Consider the following 23,819-nt stretch of genomic DNA (forward strand, 5'->3'; position numbering starts at 1 on the left):
TAAACTATGCATACAGAAAGCAAATTTCTATTCGTTTCCCATCAGTAAATTCAATGGCTCCCTGCAGCAAGCAGACAGGAGGTAGAAGACAATGATTCAACAGAGTAGCTATGGATATGAAAACAGTAGCTTGTAGTTGTCCTGGTTTCCAGTCTGGGAGCTAGGAGGACTCCAAGACATGAAGTGTTTGTTATCTGATACAAAAAAACATTAGCACATGGAGGCCATGTTCACCTCAACTTGTGAGCCAAGTCAAGCTCAGAACTTCAGTAAATCTTTATAGTCTTTTAGAAAGGAAAATGAATAATAAGAGTATCAAATTTTCTGCTTTTTGTAGGATGATGCTAAAGTACTGACTGGCAAATCTAACAACAGTCTGTTATAGGCAGGCAAAGTACACACCAAACTTTAGTAAGTAACGTGATAGTTACCACCAAGTACATAAAAGCAAGATGAATTTATTTCCTTTACCATTCTTTCCATATTTTTTCCATTTCAACTTTGTCTTCCTGTATACAAGTACTTTGGCAGTTGAAGAGGCAGAATATTTCTCAAATTTTAAGAATGTCAAAAGCAAATCCAATATTCACACATTTAAAGGAAGCAACTGTTGTACACTGAAGTCTACTTGAAGATAAAAGGGAAAACTCCAAATAAAACTCCAAATTTAACATGTCACTCTCAGGTACACTCTGTGGTATTTTACTAAATAACTATCTTAGGAAAACTTCCTGGTTTTTGTTATCTATTGAAACAAATGTTAATTTAGAAAGGTCACCTTATGTCACAGTTTTGGAAGAGTTCTCACCTCATATAATGAGAGTTTATAGGCTTTGAGATTTTCTTCATGGTGCATCTTTTCTAAAAAAAACCGAAAACCACAGAAATTCAAGTGGTCTTTCCTTTCTGGAACAAGAATGATCATCAAGACAAATTTTCAGGTCCCTATAGGAGACATGAGTGAAAAATTGCTGTATTTGAGCATGCAGTGCTGCACTGCAAAAGAACCATTGAGAATGGTCTCAGGCAACCTCCACACCACCTGACCTACAGTGGTGATGAAAAAGAGACTTTGTCATTGTTACTTTTGTATATACTCTATATTTCTTCTATCAAAATCCTTCATGTGTCTTTCAACTTCTACATCCATCCGTATCTTCAGGTGCAAAGTATGCAAGAATATTTACTCATAGGGAGACTCCATGGACAGTTGTAGTTGTTTAGTTCAGAAATGTATGGGAGTCCTGGAAGATCTGAGGAATTACTATTAGACCAAGAGTCAGACATCTGGATTGAGAAGTGTCTGTTGAGACATAATTTTCAAGTGTGTAGCAAGAAATTCCAAGCTGCATAAAACAGTTGGATTAAGTCAGACCTGAAGCTTAAAAGACCTGACAAGCCAGTAACTGCTTGATCCTCTCCCAGACATCTGATAAGCATCTGTGACAGCTGAAAATACTGAGAGGTCAGATGACGATGTCAAACTGAGCAATCTGGCTTCTAAATGTAATGGAAAGAAACACAATACCACTGATACGTTGGTGATGTTACACAGTGTTTCAGATTCAGGAAAGACTTAGTATTTAAAAAGATTACTTTCCAAACCAAGAACAAGTGCACACAACTTAAGGTAGTTATTTTGGACCCTCTTATAAAAAAAAATGAATGCACTGATATTGAAGACTGTCTATAAAGGGAGATCAGGAGTTCTTTACTCAGTACGGGTGAAGGAAGAAATGCTCTTAGCAGCCAAGGAGTGTACAAAGTCATTTAGTATTCTTGGATCATTCACAGAAAACATATCACAAAGCTGAGAAGAGAGGTAAGCTGCTATTTAATTACAAAAAAATAATCACTGCCACAGCCTACATAATCCTTAAAAGCAGAATAGTATCTTCTGGAAATCCATGGCCCTGATAAGCCACATTAGTACAGCAAATAACAGTTCAAATAGTTCTTCAAGTCTATAGGAAAAAAGAGCAAAGAGCAACTCGTATGGTAACACAAGCAATGAAAATAACAGGTTAAAAAAATAGTCTTGCTGCAAACCAGAGTTTAGTTCATAAAGAGAGCCAAACAGCACATGACTAGATCAAAGCCTAAGCATTACAAGGATAACATCTAACAAAAATCAAGAGCTAAGAGGTCTGACAAAAAAAAAACCCAACAAACCAAAAGTATGTACACCTTTTCTGCAGATTTAAAGTGAGCAATTTTCTCTTCAATGAATGAAGTAGATTTTGTCTCCATTATTTTGTTCACGAGAGACAATAAATAATGTCTTATAAAAGTTATAGGATTAATCTAAATAAGACTGAGTGAAATAATCATTTCCCTTTGTCTACAACATAATAGAATATTTATACTGTCCTGGAAAGAGATTCATAATTCAGTGTGCCAAACAAACAAAAAAAACAACCTAAACACCACAATCAATTAACAGGAGGCACAGATTAGCCTGTAACCAAACAACATCCAGAAGAAAAGCAAATGCATGTGCCCACACAATACACAGAAGTGCCTCAGAAACTTACAGCAACTTCCATTTGTTCATTTTAACCTAAACACATTTCTTGACTGGAGTGCAATCACAACACCAAAGCTGCTGCTTTGTGATTCACAACAGGCCTACAGCTATAATTGCTACAAGCTCCAGAAACACAGGTACTTGCTTAGTCAAGAAAGAGCAGGAGACCACAAAACATACCTTGTACATTCAATTAACGTGACTTTTAGTCGACCTTCTGTCAACAGAAAATCCTGTATACAGAGGTCTCGATCTTCATATTCATCAAGTGGCAATACTTGAAATGGAAAAAATGGCTTGAACCTGAAAAATATAGAAGAGCCTTAATCCAAATGACATAAATAACACTAACATGGAAAGAAAAAAAAGTTAACGGGATTACAGTGAATCTTTAATGCTTACAAAAAGAAATAATACCATTCCTACATATTTGTTCTTCAAAAGAAACAAAGATACTAAAGCTTTTTGAATGCAGATGAGAGACTATATTAATAAAGAGTGCTTTGCAGAAATAGATTTATATTTACCAGTGCAGATAATTTTGCCAAAGTGGGAAACTGATCAAATCATAGAATATGCTTATGATTGCAAACACAACTGAAGTAAACATCCTAGCAAGTCTAAGTTTTAAGATCATCAGCATAAAACATTACAGCACTGAGAGTTGAAAATGTACTATAACCCTAGAAGCATAAATTTTATGACACTGCTGTACTTAGAGGATCAGTGCATCCTAATAAACAGGACACCTCAGTTAAACAGATTGATACTTCTCTCATTTTGTGAAAAACATTCAGTTACTCTTTTCAGTCAGTCTTCTTGAATTAAAATAAAGACACAAGTATTCTAAATATTTGCCCTTGAACTTCATTTCCCCCACCACAGCATGTGATTCAAAGGAAAAGCAGTTCATGTTCAAGATACTAGAGTGTTTTAGACATGTTATCTCACCACACAATTCTCTCTCTTTTTAGAATATGCCAAGTTATAAATATCAATTTTTAAGTGATAGTGCTTCAGTGTTGGACACAGTCATGATCTGAGGGAAGGAAGGAAGGAAGGAGAGAGGCTGCACTGGAGCAGTCCCATCACACAGCAGATGCACACACACAGAGAATCCTAACAGCAAGGACCACAACCCTGCATTTATATTATTTGAAAAAGTACTTGCAGAGTATTCCCTTCTTTCTGTTTTTATTGTTTTGCTCTCATTTCCTAGCACTGCCCCGTGCCTTGGTTCCTATTCTCTGTCACTGACAGTGATTATTTCTGTTGGGAAGACTTAGAAATAGCAGGACATGAACAAGCATTGCCTGCAGGATATATCTGCTTTTTCATGAGAAAGAAGTCTTTCATAAGTACTGTTTGCTCAACCAGCAGAGGCATCTGCTTGTCACATTCGGAGATCACAGTATGTTCAGGAAACAGTCACATGGATCTGAAAGTGTCTCAGGAACTCAAATAAATAATTAAGCGCCCTTTAACTCTTGGCACACTCTTCGGGAGGGAGCCCGACACTGATTCAAGATAACTCACACAGAAACTAAGTATCAGCCTTATAAAGAGAGTCATGAGAAAGTTTTCTTTTGTTCTCCTTTTGAATAAATACATCTCAACACTCCAGCTATTTTCCTGAAATCCAATTCAACTTCTAACTTTAATTTGGTTCCAAGTTTCTCCCTCATTAACTCCTTCTGGAAGAAAACCATTTTGAAATGAGTCAAGTAAAAATAATTAAAAAAAAAATCAATTTAAACTACTTTATTCCTTTTCTTTGTTAAAGTCTGTGTACAAAAAATATGAAAGCTATTAAATCCCACTGGCCATGGTTTAGGCTTATAAGTATACCTTAAACAACCAACTCAAAATATGCCTTGTGCATGTACCATCTGGCCTGATATTTTACTCATAGTCTTTCTTTATCATTCTTCAATTATTAAAGAAATAGTAAGCATCACAAGGGAAGGGAAAATACCACCAAGATAAAAAACACCACCCACTAGTTTCATTTTGCAAGAATTACTGCCATTTCAGGGCCTGACAACCTCCCTGCTCAGAGTCATTCTGAGCAGTCGTAGCACATCACACCCCATATATTTCTCACTGTAAGCATAAGCAAGGGTACCTTGTTTCTCTTAAAAACAACTTTTACCCTCCCCCCCCCAATACATGTGTAGCTGAGATTTTGTTGGGGAAAAAAAAGGAAGAGTCAGCAAGCACAGTGGGAAATAATGCAAAGTTTTGAGGAGATAAATAGCTGTAGGTTTGGGTTTTGGTTTTTTTTCAGCATAAAAACTTTTCAATTATGGGCAACTGTCCTTATACCTTCTCAATTAAAATAAAAGCTAGTTTTCCATGGCAACCTCAAAATAACAACCACCATCAGAAGCCTCAGTGAGCTACTGAAACAAGATTTCTGGGAAGGAATAATAGATAGAAAGGAACCGACAGGTTACCATGACCTCCCTGAATTTTTGCAAGTGCCAGCTTAAAAGTGTTGGTATTGATACTTTCCCTTATATAGGAACCATAAACCAGCCTACAGGCTATTGAACAAGAACACAAGCCTGGATAGATCTATTTTTCAATACTAAAAATAAGAACAAAAGCAGAAAGCAAAATAACCTATTAAAATATTCCAGTGAGGATACAGGCATATTTACCCATATATTCAAAGCACAAATGGCATCTCTCAATTAACTTCAGTACAGCACACACTGCAATATTTTGCTGCAGCATGGAAGGATGAAATAATCCTCTCAACAAGCTTTTTGTTTTGGTAGATTAAGGCATAATGTTTACTATCATTTTGATTTCTATTTTTAAAATAAGACTTCTTTTAAAATTAATACAATAATAAGTAAAAATTGTGAAATACCAAATGCACTTACATCCAATGATATCCAAAACACTCTGTTGGACTCTGTGCAGCACTAGTTAAATTTTCTGTAAATATGGGAATAAAAAGCAGTCTCAACTTTTCTAATCTACAACAAGCAGTTCTGTTCACATTCTTACCACTGAAACTAATTTGCAAAATCCTTATCAAAACACCCCAACACGTTACCTACTGCCATTGACATTAGCAACATACCAACAGCTAAATATCCCCCATTAAATGCATTTTTAATGTTTAAGTGCAGCTCTGAAGTCTTCCAATTTTATAACACAGCACTCATCTATTTAATTTACTGAGAGTTTGTACATTTCCAAAATTAAACATCGGACAAATCACTATTTCAAGTAGATTTCAATTATATATTAGTTAAGTCAAGACTATTTAAGTACAAGATAACCCAAATTTCTGTTGAAAAAAATTCCTATTGGGAACTGGTGAACAAATACAGATGCAAACAGTGACAGATGGTAAGACAGTCAGACTCTGTGTTCACTTGTACTGTAAAACCACAGATGCAACCTGCAATGCACACGTGTAATCAAATCAGGCATCATGGGTTCTCTAACCTTTTTCCCTGTGGTAGTGAAAGCCTGTGAGCTACTCTACCTTTTAAAAACACAGTCACTAGTAACAAAGGGCAGTCTAATGAGTGCCATCACTGCTGCTGCTCTGTTCTGTCTAGCAGGAGTGCAGAAAAATGGCAATGGGTGTTCTCCCTCTGCAAGAGAAGTCAGATTCGCCATGTCTGTACCATCTCTCCAACATTCCTACTTGGGAACAGTCATAGCATAACAAAATTAATTGTAAAGTTTGTTTCTTACAATATTTACACTTGGGACAGTAAATAACACTTTTAATATGAAAGTAAAGCTTTATTTCATCACATTAAAATACCAACAGTAGGCTTTCAGCTAACAGTATCAACAGCACAATTTAGTGAACAAGACAAGATGTGAATTCTATTCACAAGCCCTGCAGACTACAGTACCTTGGCATCACAGTATCTTCCCATTCCAAGCCCTCCTATGTAACAGAGAGATAAGTTTCCTATCATCCTGGGTTTGTCCTTATAATATAGATCTTATTTTATTAAATACCTTGTAAATAAAGCTGTTACAGAAATTACATCAAGGTTGTCTTTTGCTACACTCCAACATTTAGTCCATCTTTAAGAGCAAAAGTCCACCAATAAACACCTTAGAGAAATCCATCATATGGACTAGAAAGAAAAAAAGATTGCATAGCCTACCACTAAGCCTCTGTTCAAAAAGTCTATAAAGAATCCTTGATAGCAAACTAAACACCTCAGTTAATCTCAGATAGTTTCTGCCCTCATCACAGCAGCCATCCCAGGACCTGGTCAGTTCTGGTAGGTTGGCTCTTACGAATTTGAGGCTCTCACTTTGCAAACTCAGAACAAGGAAAACAAATAAAGTAGTTTCTATTCATATAATATTCTCAGTTCCCTTTCTTAACTTTAACCAGTAACCAAATAAGTCAGTGAACAGAGAACAAGCCATCGGTCCATTCACTGCGGTAGCCCAGGAAAAAGGTTTTAAGCCACAACAACGGTGTGGGGAAAGACAGGAGTTGCTCTTGTTGAGAAAATGTTACCAAAAGAAACACATAACCTTTCTAAATAGTACTAAGCTGTTACCGGGGTGTTCAAGGCAGATTTACATTGCATCTATGTTAGACACCTTTAAAGTGAGTTCTAATGCTGCCATCTCCTTATTCAGCAAGGTCAAAAGGAAAAATTCATGTCACAAATCCTTGACCTATAAAGCAGGATTACACCAACTCAATCCACGTATTTAAAGTCCTCCTTTTCAATTCCAAACCTGTGAAATGATACTAAAAAAATATCAAAAGTAAGGTAGAGAGAATGGTATGGAAGAGAGATTTTATTGTCTTACAACTGTATTTTTTAAGCCGTTAAAAACTTTTCCAGAAGAACAAAATAAGCACATCATAGCTATAAAAGAAATCAGACACCTTAAACCTCTGTCCCAAAACCTGGCTTGGATATGACATGCTATTAAACAAAAGGTCTTTCCAAGTGCCTTATTTAGATGTTCACAGGGTGTTTTCAAAATGTTTTTAAATCTCCCTCCACAAATGTGTCATCTATTTGTCCAGAAGACTGAAATTCAAATAGCACGCTATTAAGAAAATGTTAGTTATACCCAAGCATTTTTACTTAATAATATAAATATGGAAAGGAATATCCATCAAACTTCATGTGAAGTTTTAGCAAGTGAAAAAAAAAAACCTATGAAAATAATATTTAAAAGAAGTTGTCCAGTAGCAAGTGTTTCTCAACCAACACCGCGAGCACAAACAGCAAAAAAAAAAAAGTCATTTCACTAATGGAATTAGGCCAGATAATTATACTGACAGGTTATTAAATTAATTAATATACAGGACTAAAGTTACACTATAAAAGAACATAATACTGAGTACTTCCTCCACATAAAGCACGGCAAAAACATTTCGAGACACTACATGCAGTCAGTACGTCTCTTTCACATGAAAGACTTCCACCCCCTGTTAATGCCGTATGACACTGAGTCACTTTAGGGGCTTATTTGCTCTTATCATCACCTAACTCACAGTCTAGATCAAAATCATATTAGAAAAAAACCACAAAAACACAAAGCCAAACAAGTCAAATACGTTCCTTTCATTTTTAGTGTTTTCAGCCCCTGAATAATGCTATTCTTCTTTCTGGTTGCCAGTTCCATGGGGGAGAAAAATCACCTACTTGGAACAAGACTGTAATTCAGTGGTTTAGATTTAGAAATATCTGACCTATATTCCAATTAATTTGTATTCACTATTCTGCAATAACTGTTTTGTGGTCCTTTAGCAAACTTGTATAAGAAAAGAGTACAGAAGTCTTTTAGGTTAATTAACCTATTATCTAAATTAACTGTTCCCACCAGCACCCACTTAAATACAGTATTTTAGTTACTTGCATGAGGAAATCTACTGAGAGTTGGGGGAAAAAAAGCCATCAGTCTATGTAGGTAAAGATAACAGACATGATTATGTATTTCTGTTCAGTGCATCTGGTAAGAATATCCAGAATCACAGTAAAGAAAATAATTGTTAAGAGCTAAACAGACAGGAAAAGAAAAAACTTCAAAAGTTCTCAGTACTCCATTTCCTACTTGAAGAAGAAAGACTTCCAGCTTCATTTGTAAAGGCAGGAGGAGGCTATGATTTTGTACAGCTTTTGCTAAGAAATGACAACACTTTTCTAGAATAAGTTCTGTCAAAAAAAGGTTTTTAATTATTCTCTGGTGATATCTAAAATAGTGATCTAAACATCATTGGATATCTGTTTAAGACCACATTAATCACATTAATTCTATGAATTCCAGGACTCCTCTACTTCCATAAAGATTAAATACCATCAGGTTTACGAATATTGTGTTATGACAAATGAACATAATTTCTAAATAAACAGGACAAAACCAGACCTTAAATCTAAGAGCTCATTAGTTCAAAGAGCACAAATATTTTTACCATAAGGCTATTTTGCACATAGTGAGCAAAAATTCTAAGGCTTCAAGAGCGGTAAACAAAATTAACTCAAAATGTTAAGTCATCAATTTACTTCTGGAAATGCTACTGTATTTGAAGAATAAAGTGCTTAAGATATTTTTTAAAGAATAACTGCTAAATTTATTTTCCATTTTGTGAGTACTCAGAAGGTTTGACTAACTACAGAACAGAGCTCAGTCATTTTCAGACGGCCTTATTTTATCCGATTCACAGAACTACAAATCATGCCCTTGCAAAGTGTGTAAATTTCAAAAACAACATTTAACTCCACGTATTTAAAGTAATTTAAAAGTCTTCTATTCTTATATTGTGTGTAACTTAAGATCAAGTTTATTTTTACAAAAATTCTAATGTATTACAATCCACTCCAAAAAAGGGATAATCACATTAATAAGACTTTAAACGTACCTATCAGCTAACATTTAAGATTGTTAGGGTTAGGAACTATAATTCTTTATATTGGAGCTATAAAAACAGAACTCATCCTTATTTTGAAAAGAACAACCAGTAGTACTTTTTTCCATTAATAAAGGGTTTGGTTTTTTTTAAAGTCACCACCACTGTAGATTTTGCAAAAGCAATTCCCCAGCTTCCACTGATTTCCAAAGGAACAAAGCTGCAGGACTCCTGAGTATTCATATTCAGTGGGTGCTAATAATTCAAGCTATACTCTTCTTCAGTATACAAATCTACTTATTTCAGCTTTACTCACAGCCATGAAAATTTGCCTTACAAACAACCTGAAGAACACAGCACCAAGAGAGTAGGTTTGTTTTCTAGGAAATTTTATAGAAAACTGCAAGTCGGTTCTAGCACTCCACCCACTGTGTTATCCACAGGATATTCTGCCACAGGCATGTGGGAGGCTCATACACGTAAGTTCTCAACATATGAACAGTCACTTTTTAAATTAAGACCTCAAAAAACCCCCAAAAACCAAGGATTTTATCCTTCAGCTTTTCACATAAAAAAAAAGTTTCAAACATTTCCAGATTCTTAAGGTACAGTCTTCCTTCTTATCAGTTGATATCAGTACCTCTGAGGTGTATCTAGAATCACACATTCAAGACAAGCACTTTTGAAACTAAGCTCCATCCTACAAGAACAAATAAAAGAACAAATGTAAATAGTCTAGTAGCTCCTTACAAAAAGATAGTTGGGGTTTTTATTTCTCCAGCTTAGTTAACTCAATGCAGTCATTGCCTGTTTGATCTCTCAGTTTTCATCTGTTGGATTTTTTTAAACTTGTATGTAATCTAGCTGAAGCCAACTGTTGGTTCAAATTAAGACAAAGAGATCAAAATCCTGCTATATTTTCATCTCAGACAGGATGAAGACAATTTCCCTAACTAGAAAGCCTGTAGCTCTGCTTCAAAAGGGACAGAAGATACAGAATATGTTCCTGTTCATGTAGAGCTGGAGAAGGATCAGGCACGGTTCAACAACCACCTTTTAGGCATTCAAGAAGAACAGCAGGAGGGAAAAAAGAACAACACACCAAAAATCAAAGAAATAAACACAAACTTCCCCAGAAGTCCATGTTTAGCCAGCTGCATTAGAGACTGATTCCAGTAATTGATGCTAGCAGAATGCTAGTTTATCCTCTCATAAGGAAGTCTAAAGTCTCTCCACAAAACGTCACCTCTGTGCAATCCTGGTCAGAGGAAAACAATGAGTCATTCATTGAGCTCAAGAGTTTTAGTTGTCTGTTCTAAACACTAGCCTATGTCCATATGAAAACTAATGACATCCTCTTAGATCACTTTGAAAATGTCTCACTGTTGTTTTCAGCAGTCTCTGACAGCTGTAAACCAAAAGGGAAAAAAATATTTGTTATCTGTCCTGGATTCTAGACATGATAGCATTCCATGGTTTAACCTCACTCGCCCAGTTAGTTTTAGAAATGCTTGAAGTATCCATAGTCAATTCTGACAAGACAGAAGATGGTCCCATTCACATTCTTAAAGTCTTCCAAAGGGGTGAAGATAGTCTGCCTGAGGATTATTAGCACCATTTTCAAAGATGAGGTGACTGACAGTTCACTTTAAAATTGTAAACAGCAGTAATTAAGGATGTATTTTACAGACAACTCAGCTACTCAGACTGCAGTGGTAGGGAGGGCACTGATGGGGACCAGGGGACACATCATGGCACATACTTGACAAATGTCCCCCAAGCAAAGGTGTCACCATTTATGAATCACAACATTTTACTAATGGGCCTGTACTGTAAACAAAGAGGATCAAATAATACAAAACCTCAGCTGGACATAACCTGTGGCACCACTGTTGACAATCAAATACAAGAGAAGCTTGCAAGATTCATTAACAGGAAGGATTCCTGCACTTTGCAAATCCTGCATCACAGGATGGCAAGTTACAGTTGGGACTTACAATTACATGTGAAGGAAGCAGATGCTTCTCTCCCACCATCCCCTTAATGAATTTGGGTATTTTATTTAATTTTCCCTTCTTTCAGAGGAACAGGAAAAAGAAAAAAATCATTTTTGTAGCATTGTTTTAAAACAATACCACTGGCTAACATTACTGTTCCCACCCCACCTCCCCTTGTAATCCACTGTGCACTCTGCTTGGCAATTCGTTTTGCTTATTTCACCATTACATTTTGTTAGCAAGTATGTAGAGTTACTCTTAAAAAACTGTTGATGTTTTCAGAGTTACACTGCATCATTTCCACTCTTTGATTACTTAGGAATTAGTCACCAAGCCATTCACAGCGGTGATTGAAACACCACCACGATGCCTTTTGCCATGTCACTGTAAGACTGTGATCTTCAGTTTCTGCTCTTCCTATTTTCACTCAGGCAAACAGGAATAATGGTTCAAGTCATTTACTACACAAGTGACATTAATGTAAAAGTCCATTTTTGTTCTTATTACACAATGGCTCATATTTAAAATACATTTGAAAATAAGTGTGTGTGGATATTTTTCCAATCTTTTAATGCAAGTTAAAGCACTTTACCTATATGGTTTAGTTACTGTAAGTATTAGTATCTTCAGTGACACTAGCAAACACAACAATCCTGTACTTAATGCCACTACAAAAGCAGCTGGTAATATTTGTACACATTTCCTCTTGAATGGGCATTTTTGTAACTATGTTGCCATCAAAAGAGATACAGGAAAATACACTGAAGATTAGCATTAAGACAAAGTTAAGAAAGTCAGGAATAAAGAGTGTGTTACAATTTCTATTAGTTATCCACAGATAATTTTAAAATATTGGCCAGAAATTAACAGATAAACTTGAAAATTTATATCTCAAAATGTCCCTGTAAATTTTAGAGTTAAAAAAGACAAAATTTCTAAAAAAAAATATCTTCCCAAGTGATTATCCTAATTTCATTTCATGCTAGTCATATCTGGCAATTTATTACTGTCTTTGAGTATGTGTAACAGTCTGATTAACACTATCATCAGCTGATCTCTGTAATACACTTTTTACTGCAGACAGACTTTTATGACATCTGGTAAGACATCAAAAATGTGAAAACTCTATTTCTGTAGTAGAATCTCTGTATCTTCCATCACATGAAACAGCTTTACCAAAGGGGGGTTGGTTGCACTGCTCCTCACAGACCATTCCGCTGGAGGCTGAATAGGAGAACTAAGAAACTGTAAAGTTAAGCTGTTCCCATGTAGTTTTAAGGCTACAATGAATCACTACAGTTAGTGTGGGGGAAAACAACAAAACAACAGAGCTCTCCAGAGCCCAACCCAGAGCTGAAATGAATTTCTGTCTTTCTCTCATCTCACAAAAAAAAAAAGAGATTATCCTCTCTTTCTTTTCTTCTCTGCTACAACTAGCAGCTCCTTGGTGGTTTTCATAGCTAGAAATGGCCAGAGACAGGTCTAAAATGCTGCCAGGCTCCAGACAGGTCCTGCAGTAAACAGATGCACTCCTGGGTCCTGAGAGGGCTTATTAACACAGGCAGAGCTTCCAAGAGTAAGAGTCCTTCCAGAGGGAAGAATGCCTAGGGAAGCAGATGCACTCAAATGACAGGTATGATGCAGAAGTCTGAGCTACCAAACACAACACGGTTATACACTCATCTGTCTAGGTAGCGTAATTTAGGAACCCACATCCACGACACTGCATACACCACCATTTCACTGTTGGTCAGGCACTTCAACTGTACTGTAGAAACTTTCTTTGCAATACAAAGGTATCTGCTAACTGAAGCCTTCGCTGCAGATTTTTTCACTAATTTTGCTAAATATGCTGGGATCATTAAATACCTTCAAGGTCTGAATTCTAGCCCAGATTAGAGTGTTGTGTGAAACAACTGCAGTTTGTTAAACAGTGAAAATAAATAACAGGAAAAGCTTCCAAAACATGTCTGGATCTTACACACATCTGTCATCCAAAATAACATCCTTCCAGCAGTAAATTTTTTAGTTCAATCAGAAACTCAGTGACTGCAGCAAAAACTACTCAAATAAATTATTTCTAAATTCTGTGTTCAGCTTAGTATGTCATAATCAACCTGATAAATGTTTATAAAATAATGACTCCCAAATCCCTTTCAAATGAACTGGCATCCATAGTCATTTCCAAAATAAGAATTTATCCAGTGTTATTAACAAGCCCTCTTCAACCCTCAAACATCAAAAGAAACACTTTCAGTAGAGCATTTTTTTCTTAATTATATAAAATACCAATACTCATGTAATCAGATAAAATGTAATCTGCTCAAGGAGCTAATTGTTCCCAGCTAACACCTTGGATCATTTCCTTGTTCTGGACAGAAGCACAGTTTGAGATCACCATGCAAATTCCACAATTAATGGATTTTAGCAAAATGGGGTGGCATAAATTATCCATTAAATTAACAAATCACACAGGTATGTAACATTCTTGCCATACTCATTTGAGACAATAAAGCTTATTAATCTAATAAGTTTTAAATGTAAAGTCTTTTTCTATTCTCTGAAGAACAATAATATCAACAACACCAAATACTGAAACAGTTTTAAATCAAACAAGTGTGAACATGAGCTGTAAACACAGCACCATATCTGATGACTTCAGGCAATCTCTGCAGGAATGTAGAATAAGCAGTTTCCCATGGATACCCAGTAACATAAAGGGACCAGCTCCAATACTGAAATTGGCAGCCTGAGACTAAGCTTCATGTTGCTGGAGCACCACACTGTTCTACCACACTGATTACTAAACCAATGTCCGTACACAAACTGCTTATTTAAGAGCTTTCTGATGAAACATCTTTGATAATAAGTGTTTCACATGCTTAACATATATCAAATTGGTTCCACAAGAGACTTGTACACCTTGACTACTGAGAGCTGTATGAGCTCCCCATTTTTACAGGAGAATTCTGTGGCTCTGTTCAGTGAGGTAGAGAACATCAGTCATCTATCCACAGAAACTAAAAATCACAATACAGCCTGTAGAAGGTTATTTAGAATAGCCCAACTCTAGTGCCTGAACACAACTACCTGCTCCCACAGACAGGTTCAGCGCTGAACTCAGACTTTTGTTAAGATGCTCAGTTTGGTATTATGGCTCTGAGATAAGTTACCTTTCAAAAAATTAAAAGTGCTACTGCTTATTTCCATTTTTATTTAAAATAATTGAAAGGGTACAAATTACAACAACTGAATAAAAGTATTTGTTCCCATTGAGCAGCAAGATCAGATTAAGTATTCAAGATGAGAGTTCAGATGAACAGAAATGGGAAGTCTCAATGCTAAAACATTCAAAATGGCGTGAAGTACCAAATAAATCTTAGCAGATTTTTCAGAATCTTCACTTACTACCCACATGAAAGAAGTCTACTGCACGACTAAGACCAAGTCATTTGAAATACAAACCAGCAAAGGTGTCAATGATGTCATTTTCATTATTACTGCACAAAGAATCTTTTATATACTGTTTCAAGTAAAAAAGTTGAACAAGGTTTTATCTTCCCATTAGACCAATTAACCTCAATGTTTATTGGTTTGCTATCTGCAGCAAACACAAACAGTCATCACCAAAACTTATTCTTTTATGTTTTCATCTATCTCTCTCTCTCTCTCTCCAACTGGGATTTTTCCGTTTTTATGTGCCCAACTATAACTCTAGTCTCCCAGTTTCTTCACTAATCCATCTCAAGTAGCTCACCTTTGCAGGTAAGAAAAGAAGATGTACATTTGTGGACTAGTCACAAAGGCTCGCTCTTAACCTGAAAAGAATGCCGCCTGTATTCAGAGAAATGGATGATATATAGCAGGTCATTCATTACACCTGACTTTATCACAAACTGGTTTCAAACTGGCATTCTTTCAGAACTTGATCTTTAGAGCGTGAAAGCCCATGAAGTGCTGGAGCTGAGGAAGACTCAAAGGCTTCAAAAAACCCTAAAATCAATAGGTTTTGAACTTGATCTCTAAGTAAGGAGTTTTACATACATACTTTGTACCTTTATTTAATACTTTTCATTTAATCTGAAGTGATATGTACTTAGTGACCCTGATGACACAATGTATGTCTGAGAGAAACCACTACCAAACTAGAGACAGGAAAAATCTCTGCCTGCAAAAAGCTTCCTTCTACATATGTAGCATCCCTGAAGAAATTAAAAAATGTACTGCCCTGGGGTTTGGTTTTGTTTACTCTGTATCAAGTTGCCTACATATCCAGTTATCTAATTTGTCCACACACTACAAAGATACTTTTCCAAATATGAAACTACTGTCTACAGATATATCTGCTGAGTTTAATTATCGCCTCTTCGCTATTAGCTGAACAAGTCTTTGTGCTGTCATCATTCAGAACATTACCTCTCTGGAAGAGCATGAAAACCCAAAAGTGTCATAGTGCTGCTTTACCATCAACTTCTGCAGAACACAAAAAGACTCATATCCTGTGGAGTTTTTTTAATGCTTCTATGTACTGGATTTTTGCACCTATGGCATTAGAAACTAAAAAAGCCTCCTCTTTCCTTTCAGCAGTAACAGGAATGAGAATTTCAAACAGGAGTGTCTTACAAATTTAACTAGTAAGAGAGATTCATATCACAACTATGCTAGAAATCCACTCAGGAAAAGAATATTCATATCCTCTCCCTTTGCAAAATCTGTAGAGAAAGTAGGTATCTCTACTGGCTGCTGATTCCTGAAGTTAAGACACACTCACAATGCCAATCTCTATGATTATTTCTGGTATAACCTCATCACATTAATAATATATACTTTTAAAAATCTTATACTTTCCCAATACCTCTATTACCATATTATGAAGTCATTTCTATTATAAAACACACTTCAAATCAATAGCTACTTACATTTCTTAGCTTAAGTTTTGCCAAGAAATAAGAAACTGCAGTGTAACTCTCAAATTGCATTCTATAATGGTAAATTAAAATAGGCTCATCTAATGGTTCTTCCCAGTGAAATTCAACAGTTTCCAAATAAAGGATCAAACTAACATGACTAACTATATTGCAAAAGATCACTTCCAAGGACACTTCCTGTTGGAAGGGATCTCAGGAGGTCATCTAAATACCTGATACAGAAATGCTAGAAGTAATCCTTTGTAACACTACTTCTAAAATCCTCTGTGAGACTACTTTTAAAGAAAATAAAGTTATAATGTAGCATGCATTAAAATAAAGCCAAGTACAGTTTCTCTAACAGGCTAGTATCAATAAAAGAATATTAGCTTTCTTTAATTTAACAAATTGAGACATCAAGTGTTCTTAAAATACACAAAACTGACTCACTGCTTAGGTAATACCTAGTCTGCTTAGAATCTAAATGGATCAACTTGCAAGATCTTAAATTTATTTTTAAAAAAAGCATCTGTCCTTTTTTAACATCAATTAAGAAATATGGGAAATTAAATTCTAGAGGGAGAATAGATTGCAAGTACTTCCTTCTCACCCTTCACAGACACACAAAGGGTTTTGCATCTTCGTTACAGTAAAGTGCATTTTTATTGTCTGGAAAGAGCTCAAAACTCAGAACTCTCCAAAACCCACTAAAAGTGAGATCAGAGTCTGTTCAAAACAGTAAAACGACAGCTGACAGTTAAGAACAGAGTAGACAACATGGCATAATTAGTGTACCTATATACCTCATATGACTAGGGGGGAATATGAAGGTTGCCACCAATAAGCAGCTTAGTAAAAGGTTAATGAGTAAGGTACAGCTCATTAGAGAGCTAACAGAGATGAACCCGTGACCGCTGCAAGTGCACAAGCAGGGAGATAAGGCACCTGAAATAGTCCTTATTGCGTGTGTCTCAATAAGAAACACACTATGGTAACGCTAGTAACAACAGCTTAGTGTTAACCACTTTATTCTGCTATTAAAAGGACATGGTATAGAAAGTTGAAACCAACATGGACAACATCTATAGTACTACTCAAAGAACAGTTTGAGTAGATACAATAGAAAATTAAAGGTTGGACACAGGCAACTAGATAAACCCCACTTTGTGCTGATCATTGGGATCTGCCATCCTGCTCTAGTAAAAGAAACATACATGAAAAATAAAGAGTAAAGTCAAGTGATGCTTACTGGTAAGACTGATAGCACGTCGTTCCCGAGACTGACAGCATTAGATCTGGGGACAGCAAGACACAGCTGGTGAATCAGTGGCCACCCTGCAGAATCCTAAGAGTTGACTTTGTGAGCAACCACGGGGAAGTCAAAGCTTTCCATATTCATTCCCAAGCTCCATCCACTGGCCAATATAAATGGTTGACTGCAGTCAAAATAGACTTACAGAGTATGTAAAGCCAAATAAAGGATACTTTAATCTTCATCTGAGGCTAAGGCTGCTTATTAAAAACCAAAACCACAACGATCTTCTCTAGCTTCTCAAAGGTGCACCAAAATTCATGTATAGTGCAGAAGGGGGAAAAAAAAGTTGTCATCTTAGATCTTCCCCACATCTAAACAAAAAACTTCTAACAGACCACAATGTTTTCAGAAAAGCTGTTTGCATTTCTGTTACAAAGCAACAACAAATACTTTAAGATTAAAGTTCACTATAAAACAGTAGTAACTCTTGCTACTATCAACTGAATTGCACACATCCTTCATCAATGATGACACCCAGAAAAGCATCATTGAACTTTACCAGCAGCCTTACTTCCAGAGATTTAACCAAATTCTAATACACTAGATAGCAATTAACATTCAGTGGCACAGCAGCTTCAAAACAGGGTGTTTTGCCAGACCAGAGTCAAAGAAGAGTGATTAAACATTATTAGAATAAAACACAAATTACTGCTTATTTGTTTAGACAAAGTGCCTCCCTTCTTTTACAATTAGTAGACAATTGCTTTTATGGAGAAAATGGTACTCAAAATGCCAGGCAAACTAAAATGCACTTACTAGTCTACATCATGTCCTTTCATAGACACTTCAAAAGCGCACCAGGAAAGCAAGATGCCTTCTTCCACTTTCAAGCTACAGTTATGCACATCACAGTCACTCTGAGCAATGGATAGTACAAAAGATGATCTTACTGATCAATGCTTTGCTGTTGCCTAACACAAAAGACAAAGAATATTGCATATTTTAATGTTTAATGCTACTTTGCATCTTGAAACAAGAAAATACTCCTTTGTCAGCTTCAATCTGGAAGCTAGCAGGGTACCAGTGCCCCTTTTAACCAGCTGAAAACATAACTTCTCACACTGCAAGTGCTTTTGTTTACAAGGATGTAATTACTGTTATTCAAAGATTTATTTACAAAGTTACTTAAGCCAGAGTAGGGAGACATCAAAAAGATTTTGGGCTAAAGATGGAAACAAATACTATGTACTTAAACAAAAGGCATATAGGTTGTAAGAAAAAAATGGGGAGAGGATAAGCACATTCCCTGGAGATGAGAAACTCTTAAAGTAACAGGTTATTAAGCAGTTGTGACACTATCCTGACTTCTTTCTATACACTCTTTGCTAAGGAATGTATAGTCACATATCATAACCCCAAGCCAACATATTCACACAAATTCTATTCAAATATCAAGTTTTGCATCTTATCAGCAGGAAGCTTGATTTTCCAAGTTCTCCATACCATCTAAACCACAGCATCTCAATTCTCAGCTATGCCACTAGATAAGAGTGTATTGCTACTGCTCAGCTATCACCAAATTTTGCAGGTTCTACCTACATAAACTCATCTGAAACTTGCTGGTGGAGTATACGTGTTCCACAAAACCTCGGGCAACTGTGGACAAGCTGAAGGTTCTCAGGCAGGGGTCTGTTTCCACTTGAAGCTTTAAAGGCAAAGTTCTAGACAGTTAGGATACCAATGACTCCATTTTCCTTAGGACAATTTCATTAATGTGCATTAAGCTTAGCAGCCTGACTGCCCCTTCAAAATACAGTGGGTCAGAATGAAATGTTCAGAACACGGCAAATGTATAGGTCAAAAAGCACCACATATTGGGTTGTGCTACCAGTACAACTATCCAGTGTTAAAAACAGCTATACTACTGTATTTTCATGTCAAGCATTCACAAATTCCCAACTCTTTACAACCTAAAGAGAACATTTTAAAATAGCAGTTCACTCAGTTCTATAATAATCTATGTTTCCTAAATTGTTCTCAGTGTCTCACATTTCTACTAATTTCTGTCCTTAACACTGCACTCAACTCCTGTTCTTATTTTCCCCTCTAATCCCTTTAATGTGTCAGTGGCTCACATGTGTCTCATCCATTCTTTCTGGTGCAGAAAGTTTGAGAAATACATGGAAAATCCATTACCTCTAACTAAATGATGAAAGCACCCCACTGTCTAGATGCATCTCCCAGAGGAAAAACAAAGATGCCTCTGTTGAAAGGGAAGAGCACATCACCATTATGTCGACAAGCACCCTACAAACTTGCCTAGAGAGTGGAAAGACCGTTTGCTCTACTTGTGCTTTCCAGGTATGCTGGGAATCTTCATTCTGCACCACGACTACACAATCCCAGCCACTCCTTCGGGCTCTTCTCCACAGTTAAGAGCTTCAGCCTCTTTTAAACTCAGTAAAAGAATGGAAACAAACTTGCTTGTGGCAGCTTCCTGCCTGCCCAGAGATGGCTCTCTTCTGGAGAGAATTCACTACCTCAACATTTGAAAGGAACATAGTATTACTCAAAGAAACTACATAGTGCCTTGCCATGGCTTTCCAAATCTTGGATGTTTTTACACACACAGCTTCCTGAGAATTCTTAGGAATTTGATTGCAGAAGAATTGTCAGAAAGGCTTTAAAAATTACATCACTGCAAAGCTAATTACACTTCAAAATTCAAATAGGTATTTCCAGTTACTCATCTCTAATGAATTTCAGAGAAAAGGCTTATTGCAGAAGAATGTGGTAAACAACACAAAAATCCTTATTTTACACATAATACAAGCTACAGAGGAAAAACAAATCAAAACAGAAGGGAAACATGGCATCCTGAGTGGTAGGATATATGACAGAAAGGGAATATGGTACTTAAACAGCAATAAGACATTCAGTGTCTTTTAATCAGAAATGAGGGTGAAATCAAGTCAGGTTACAGGCCACTTCTACCATGGAAATATCATTCAACATGTCATTATAGCTACTATATGATGCAGTCTGTGCTGTAGTGTGTACATTTCTGAAAGAAAACATACTATCTTACACAAAAAAAGACAAACAGCACCAAGAGGTCCCCCAAAGTTTTGCTTACCACAAAAGTGACACTACTTATGATCTTTTAGATTTCCCCAGTTATTGAAGAAATACAGCAAATTGGAAAGGAAGAGGACACCACCTATCATGGGATCTCAAAAACAGTCCCTAGAGAATTAATTTTATCCTTTCTTACATTAAGTAACAGCCACCTTGCCTCTCCAAGTAAGCAAAAGCCACAGGTCTTGCTCAGGTGGTTCACCAGTGGCAGAAGCTTGGGAGGATACCTCAGACGCACACACTGTCCACAGAGCAGTCCTTCTACCTCTTGGAAAGGGGGATATCATGGTCTTAACATCAGACAACTGACAGGATCACAACATTTCTGATACCTACAGATTCTGACATTTAGCTACATGTAATTCATGGCATGTCACCATGCAATGGCTTTTTCACCTATTACAAACAGAAAACAATGCATACCTTCATGGAAAGAAAGCTTTTGGTAGCAGAAAAGCAATGTACAAGCATCCCTGTTGTAGAAAGGCCAAAATAAATCTTTTTTTACCTATTAAGAGCAACCCTGAACCAAAAGTAATACCGAGGACACCAGATATCTTACCTGATTTTATAATTAGGTAAGGTGTGCTTGCGCTTTATAACTTTCTTGAACTGGTTCACAATGATGGAAGTGAGCTGAGGCATGGGCCTCCCTTCAAACTGGGACTTCACTTCAAAGAGTATCACGGGGTCATCCATGAAAGAGAAGGACCAGTGCGTGAAGGGCAGGCGTGTGAAGACCAACTTCAGTTTCCCTGCCACCCGGGAGATCTTGACAAAGAGGTAGGCCGACTTGCCAAAGACCAGATCAGCATCGATGGCCAAGTAGAAGCCACCATTGTACTCCAGGTCCACCTCAAAGCCCAGCTCCTCAGGGCAGCCCTCTTCGTTGCAGACCACCGGCCGAATGAGCCTGACAGCTTTGAAGACAGGCAGAACGTTGCCGAGAGAGACATCCCTGAGGCTGAGCCCCTCTAGCACCTTCCCGGTCATCTTGGCTTGAAGTAGCTCCTCAAACTCCACCTTGATCTTCTTGGTGACCCAGTTCCTAACCAAGGCCGTGTCCCTAAGCTCCCTGAAGAGGAAAAGGAAGATCGCATTGAGGAAATGGCACGTCTCCTCGCGGGAGGAGGGGGCTGGAGGGGGCTCCGGCTGCTGCTGCGGCTGCTTGGCGCTGGGCTCCGGGCCCGGGGCGGTGGCGGTAGCCGCGGCGGTGGCCGGTGCAGAGGCCGGGGCCGGGCCGGTGACTGGCTCCGGAGACGCCTGGCTGCCGGCCGGCTCCGAGCCTTGGAGGTAGTCTCTGAGGGTCTGGTCGGCAGCGACGCGGGCGTAGACGAGGCCGTCGGAGGCTCCGTCCGCCCCGGGAGGCTCCGGCTTCTTCCTGTAGAGCAGCAGGAGCTGGAGCAGGAGCGTGAGGAAGCAACCGGCCAGCGCCGAGAGCAGGATCACATAAACCAGCAGCATCCTCGCCGGTCCCCACGCCGCGCCCCGAGCGCGCTGCCCTCACCGCGCCGCCGCCACGGCGGGGGCCGCGCCCGCAGGCCGCCGCTTAACGGCCGCGGCCGCCCGAGGCCGCCTCATCCGGGTCCCCCCGCCGCCCTCTCCGCCGCGGCCGGCCGGGGGCGGGGCGAAGGGCGGGGCAGCCAATGGGGCGGGGCGGCCTTCCCGTCCGAGCGGCCTCATTGGCGGAGCTGCGGAGGCTTTTGCCGGGTACGTCAGGGCGCCGCTCCCTGTGGTGTCGAAGCGCGGCGGGCGCATGCGCGCTGGGTGTGGCCGCGGGCGGGATGGCGGAGCGCGGGGATGAGACCGGCCCGTTGGGACACCCGGCGCTGTCCTCGGCAGCCCACAGGCTCAGGCACAAAGCGGGCGAGCCTCCGGACTGCCCTCAGAAACCCGTCCCCAGGAAGGGAGGTGACTGCGGCGGCCGCCCGTGCCCCGCTGCCCGCGAACGAGAGGGCTGTGCTCCGTGCGTGTCGGCGCTTCCCCCGGGAGAAGGTCGGGGTGGGAGGTTACCTGAGGGCCTGTAAGCGCTGGGCGGGCGGCTGGCTTTAGGACGCCGTTGGTGGTTAAGGCATCACAACGAAGCGGGGGGAAAGAAAGAGAAAGTATCCCACCTGTGGGAAAGTGCCTGGTTTGGTTGAGCGTTTCGTTACCCAGGGAACATACGGGGAGCGATGAAGGAGAAAGGGTGTTTCATCTCCTTCAGAAAATAGGCAAGTGGGTGATGATTATGTGAGTAAAGTTGCTCAAGAGAGGGGCGAAGAGACAAAATCTGTTTTCATGGGAGTTTTGTGACCTCTGAGGACCTCCTCTCAGTGTCCTTATGATGAGAGATGCTTTTAGCACATTGTGAAAATACCACATGGGTGACATTTCACTAAACTCAATAATTACTGGTGATAAAAGATGCCTATGCTCTTCAACTGTTACTAATGTTTAAAAACTGACATTGAATAAGTGAAGTTAAACAAAAAGCAAGCAAATGTATGGAGGAAAAGAATATGAAGAAAAGAGGGATGAGAACTTTGCACAACGTCGTATTTCTGTGACATACGAGAGATTGCTGTTGTCCCATGTGTAGGGCTGAGGTACTGCGACAGTCAAGGTCAGTGGTATCTTTGTAGGACAGATCTTGGCTTTGTTGAAGTCTGAGAGGCAGGAAAGGAGAGCATCTCATCTCCCAGAGTGCATATAACCCTTTCAGGGAAGGCAACGGATGTAATCCATGCAGGAGATGAGGCGAGTGGCAGCTGATCAAACTGAGGACTGGGAAGGATGGACATGTGTAGAGAAACTGCTTTAAAAGCAATGAACACTAACCCAAAAGACCTATTATAATCAAATTTGGTTTACGGAAGCATGATGTGAAGTAACTGTATTTTTACTGGAAAACGTAAACACACTTCAAAAAAACCCCTGTTATTCTAATCCACCAAATGCATTTAAAGGCCCCATCAAAGCTGTACGTACGGCTGGAGAATGTACTCTGACATCTGGACATTGTTTTTCCAGGTGCTTCTCAGTGTCTGGGAAAGAGAAAGCAAGTATGGAAAAGGAAGTTTTATAATTTCTGAAAGACAGCCACAATTAAGACCAAATTGAGTTAAATGATAAGGCTTGTTTTTTACAC

At 38.5% G+C, this 23,819-nt stretch overlaps 1 protein-coding gene across 1 annotated transcript in view; it reads right to left on the minus strand.

Moving 5' to 3' along the window:
• The window catches only part of PDZD8 (PDZ domain containing 8), a 52,950-nt gene extending 30,687 nt beyond the window's left edge, over positions 1–22,263 (minus strand). Inside the window, exons 1-2 of the mRNA XM_062001619.1 lie at positions 21,252–22,263; positions 2,708–2,830 (exon numbers count right to left, since the gene is read on the minus strand). Of these exons, the coding sequence (XP_061857603.1) occupies positions 2,708–2,830; positions 21,252–22,153 (1,025 nt within the window). The 5' untranslated portion in view covers positions 22,154–22,263. The remainder of the gene's footprint in view (positions 1–2,707; positions 2,831–21,251) is intronic.
• Between the last annotated feature and the right edge of the window lie 1,556 nt (positions 22,264–23,819).

This window comes from Colius striatus, chromosome 8 (assembly GCF_028858725.1).
Source record: "Colius striatus isolate bColStr4 chromosome 8, bColStr4.1.hap1, whole genome shotgun sequence".
In the NCBI taxonomy this organism is placed as follows: Eukaryota; Metazoa; Chordata; class Aves; order Coliiformes; family Coliidae; genus Colius; species Colius striatus.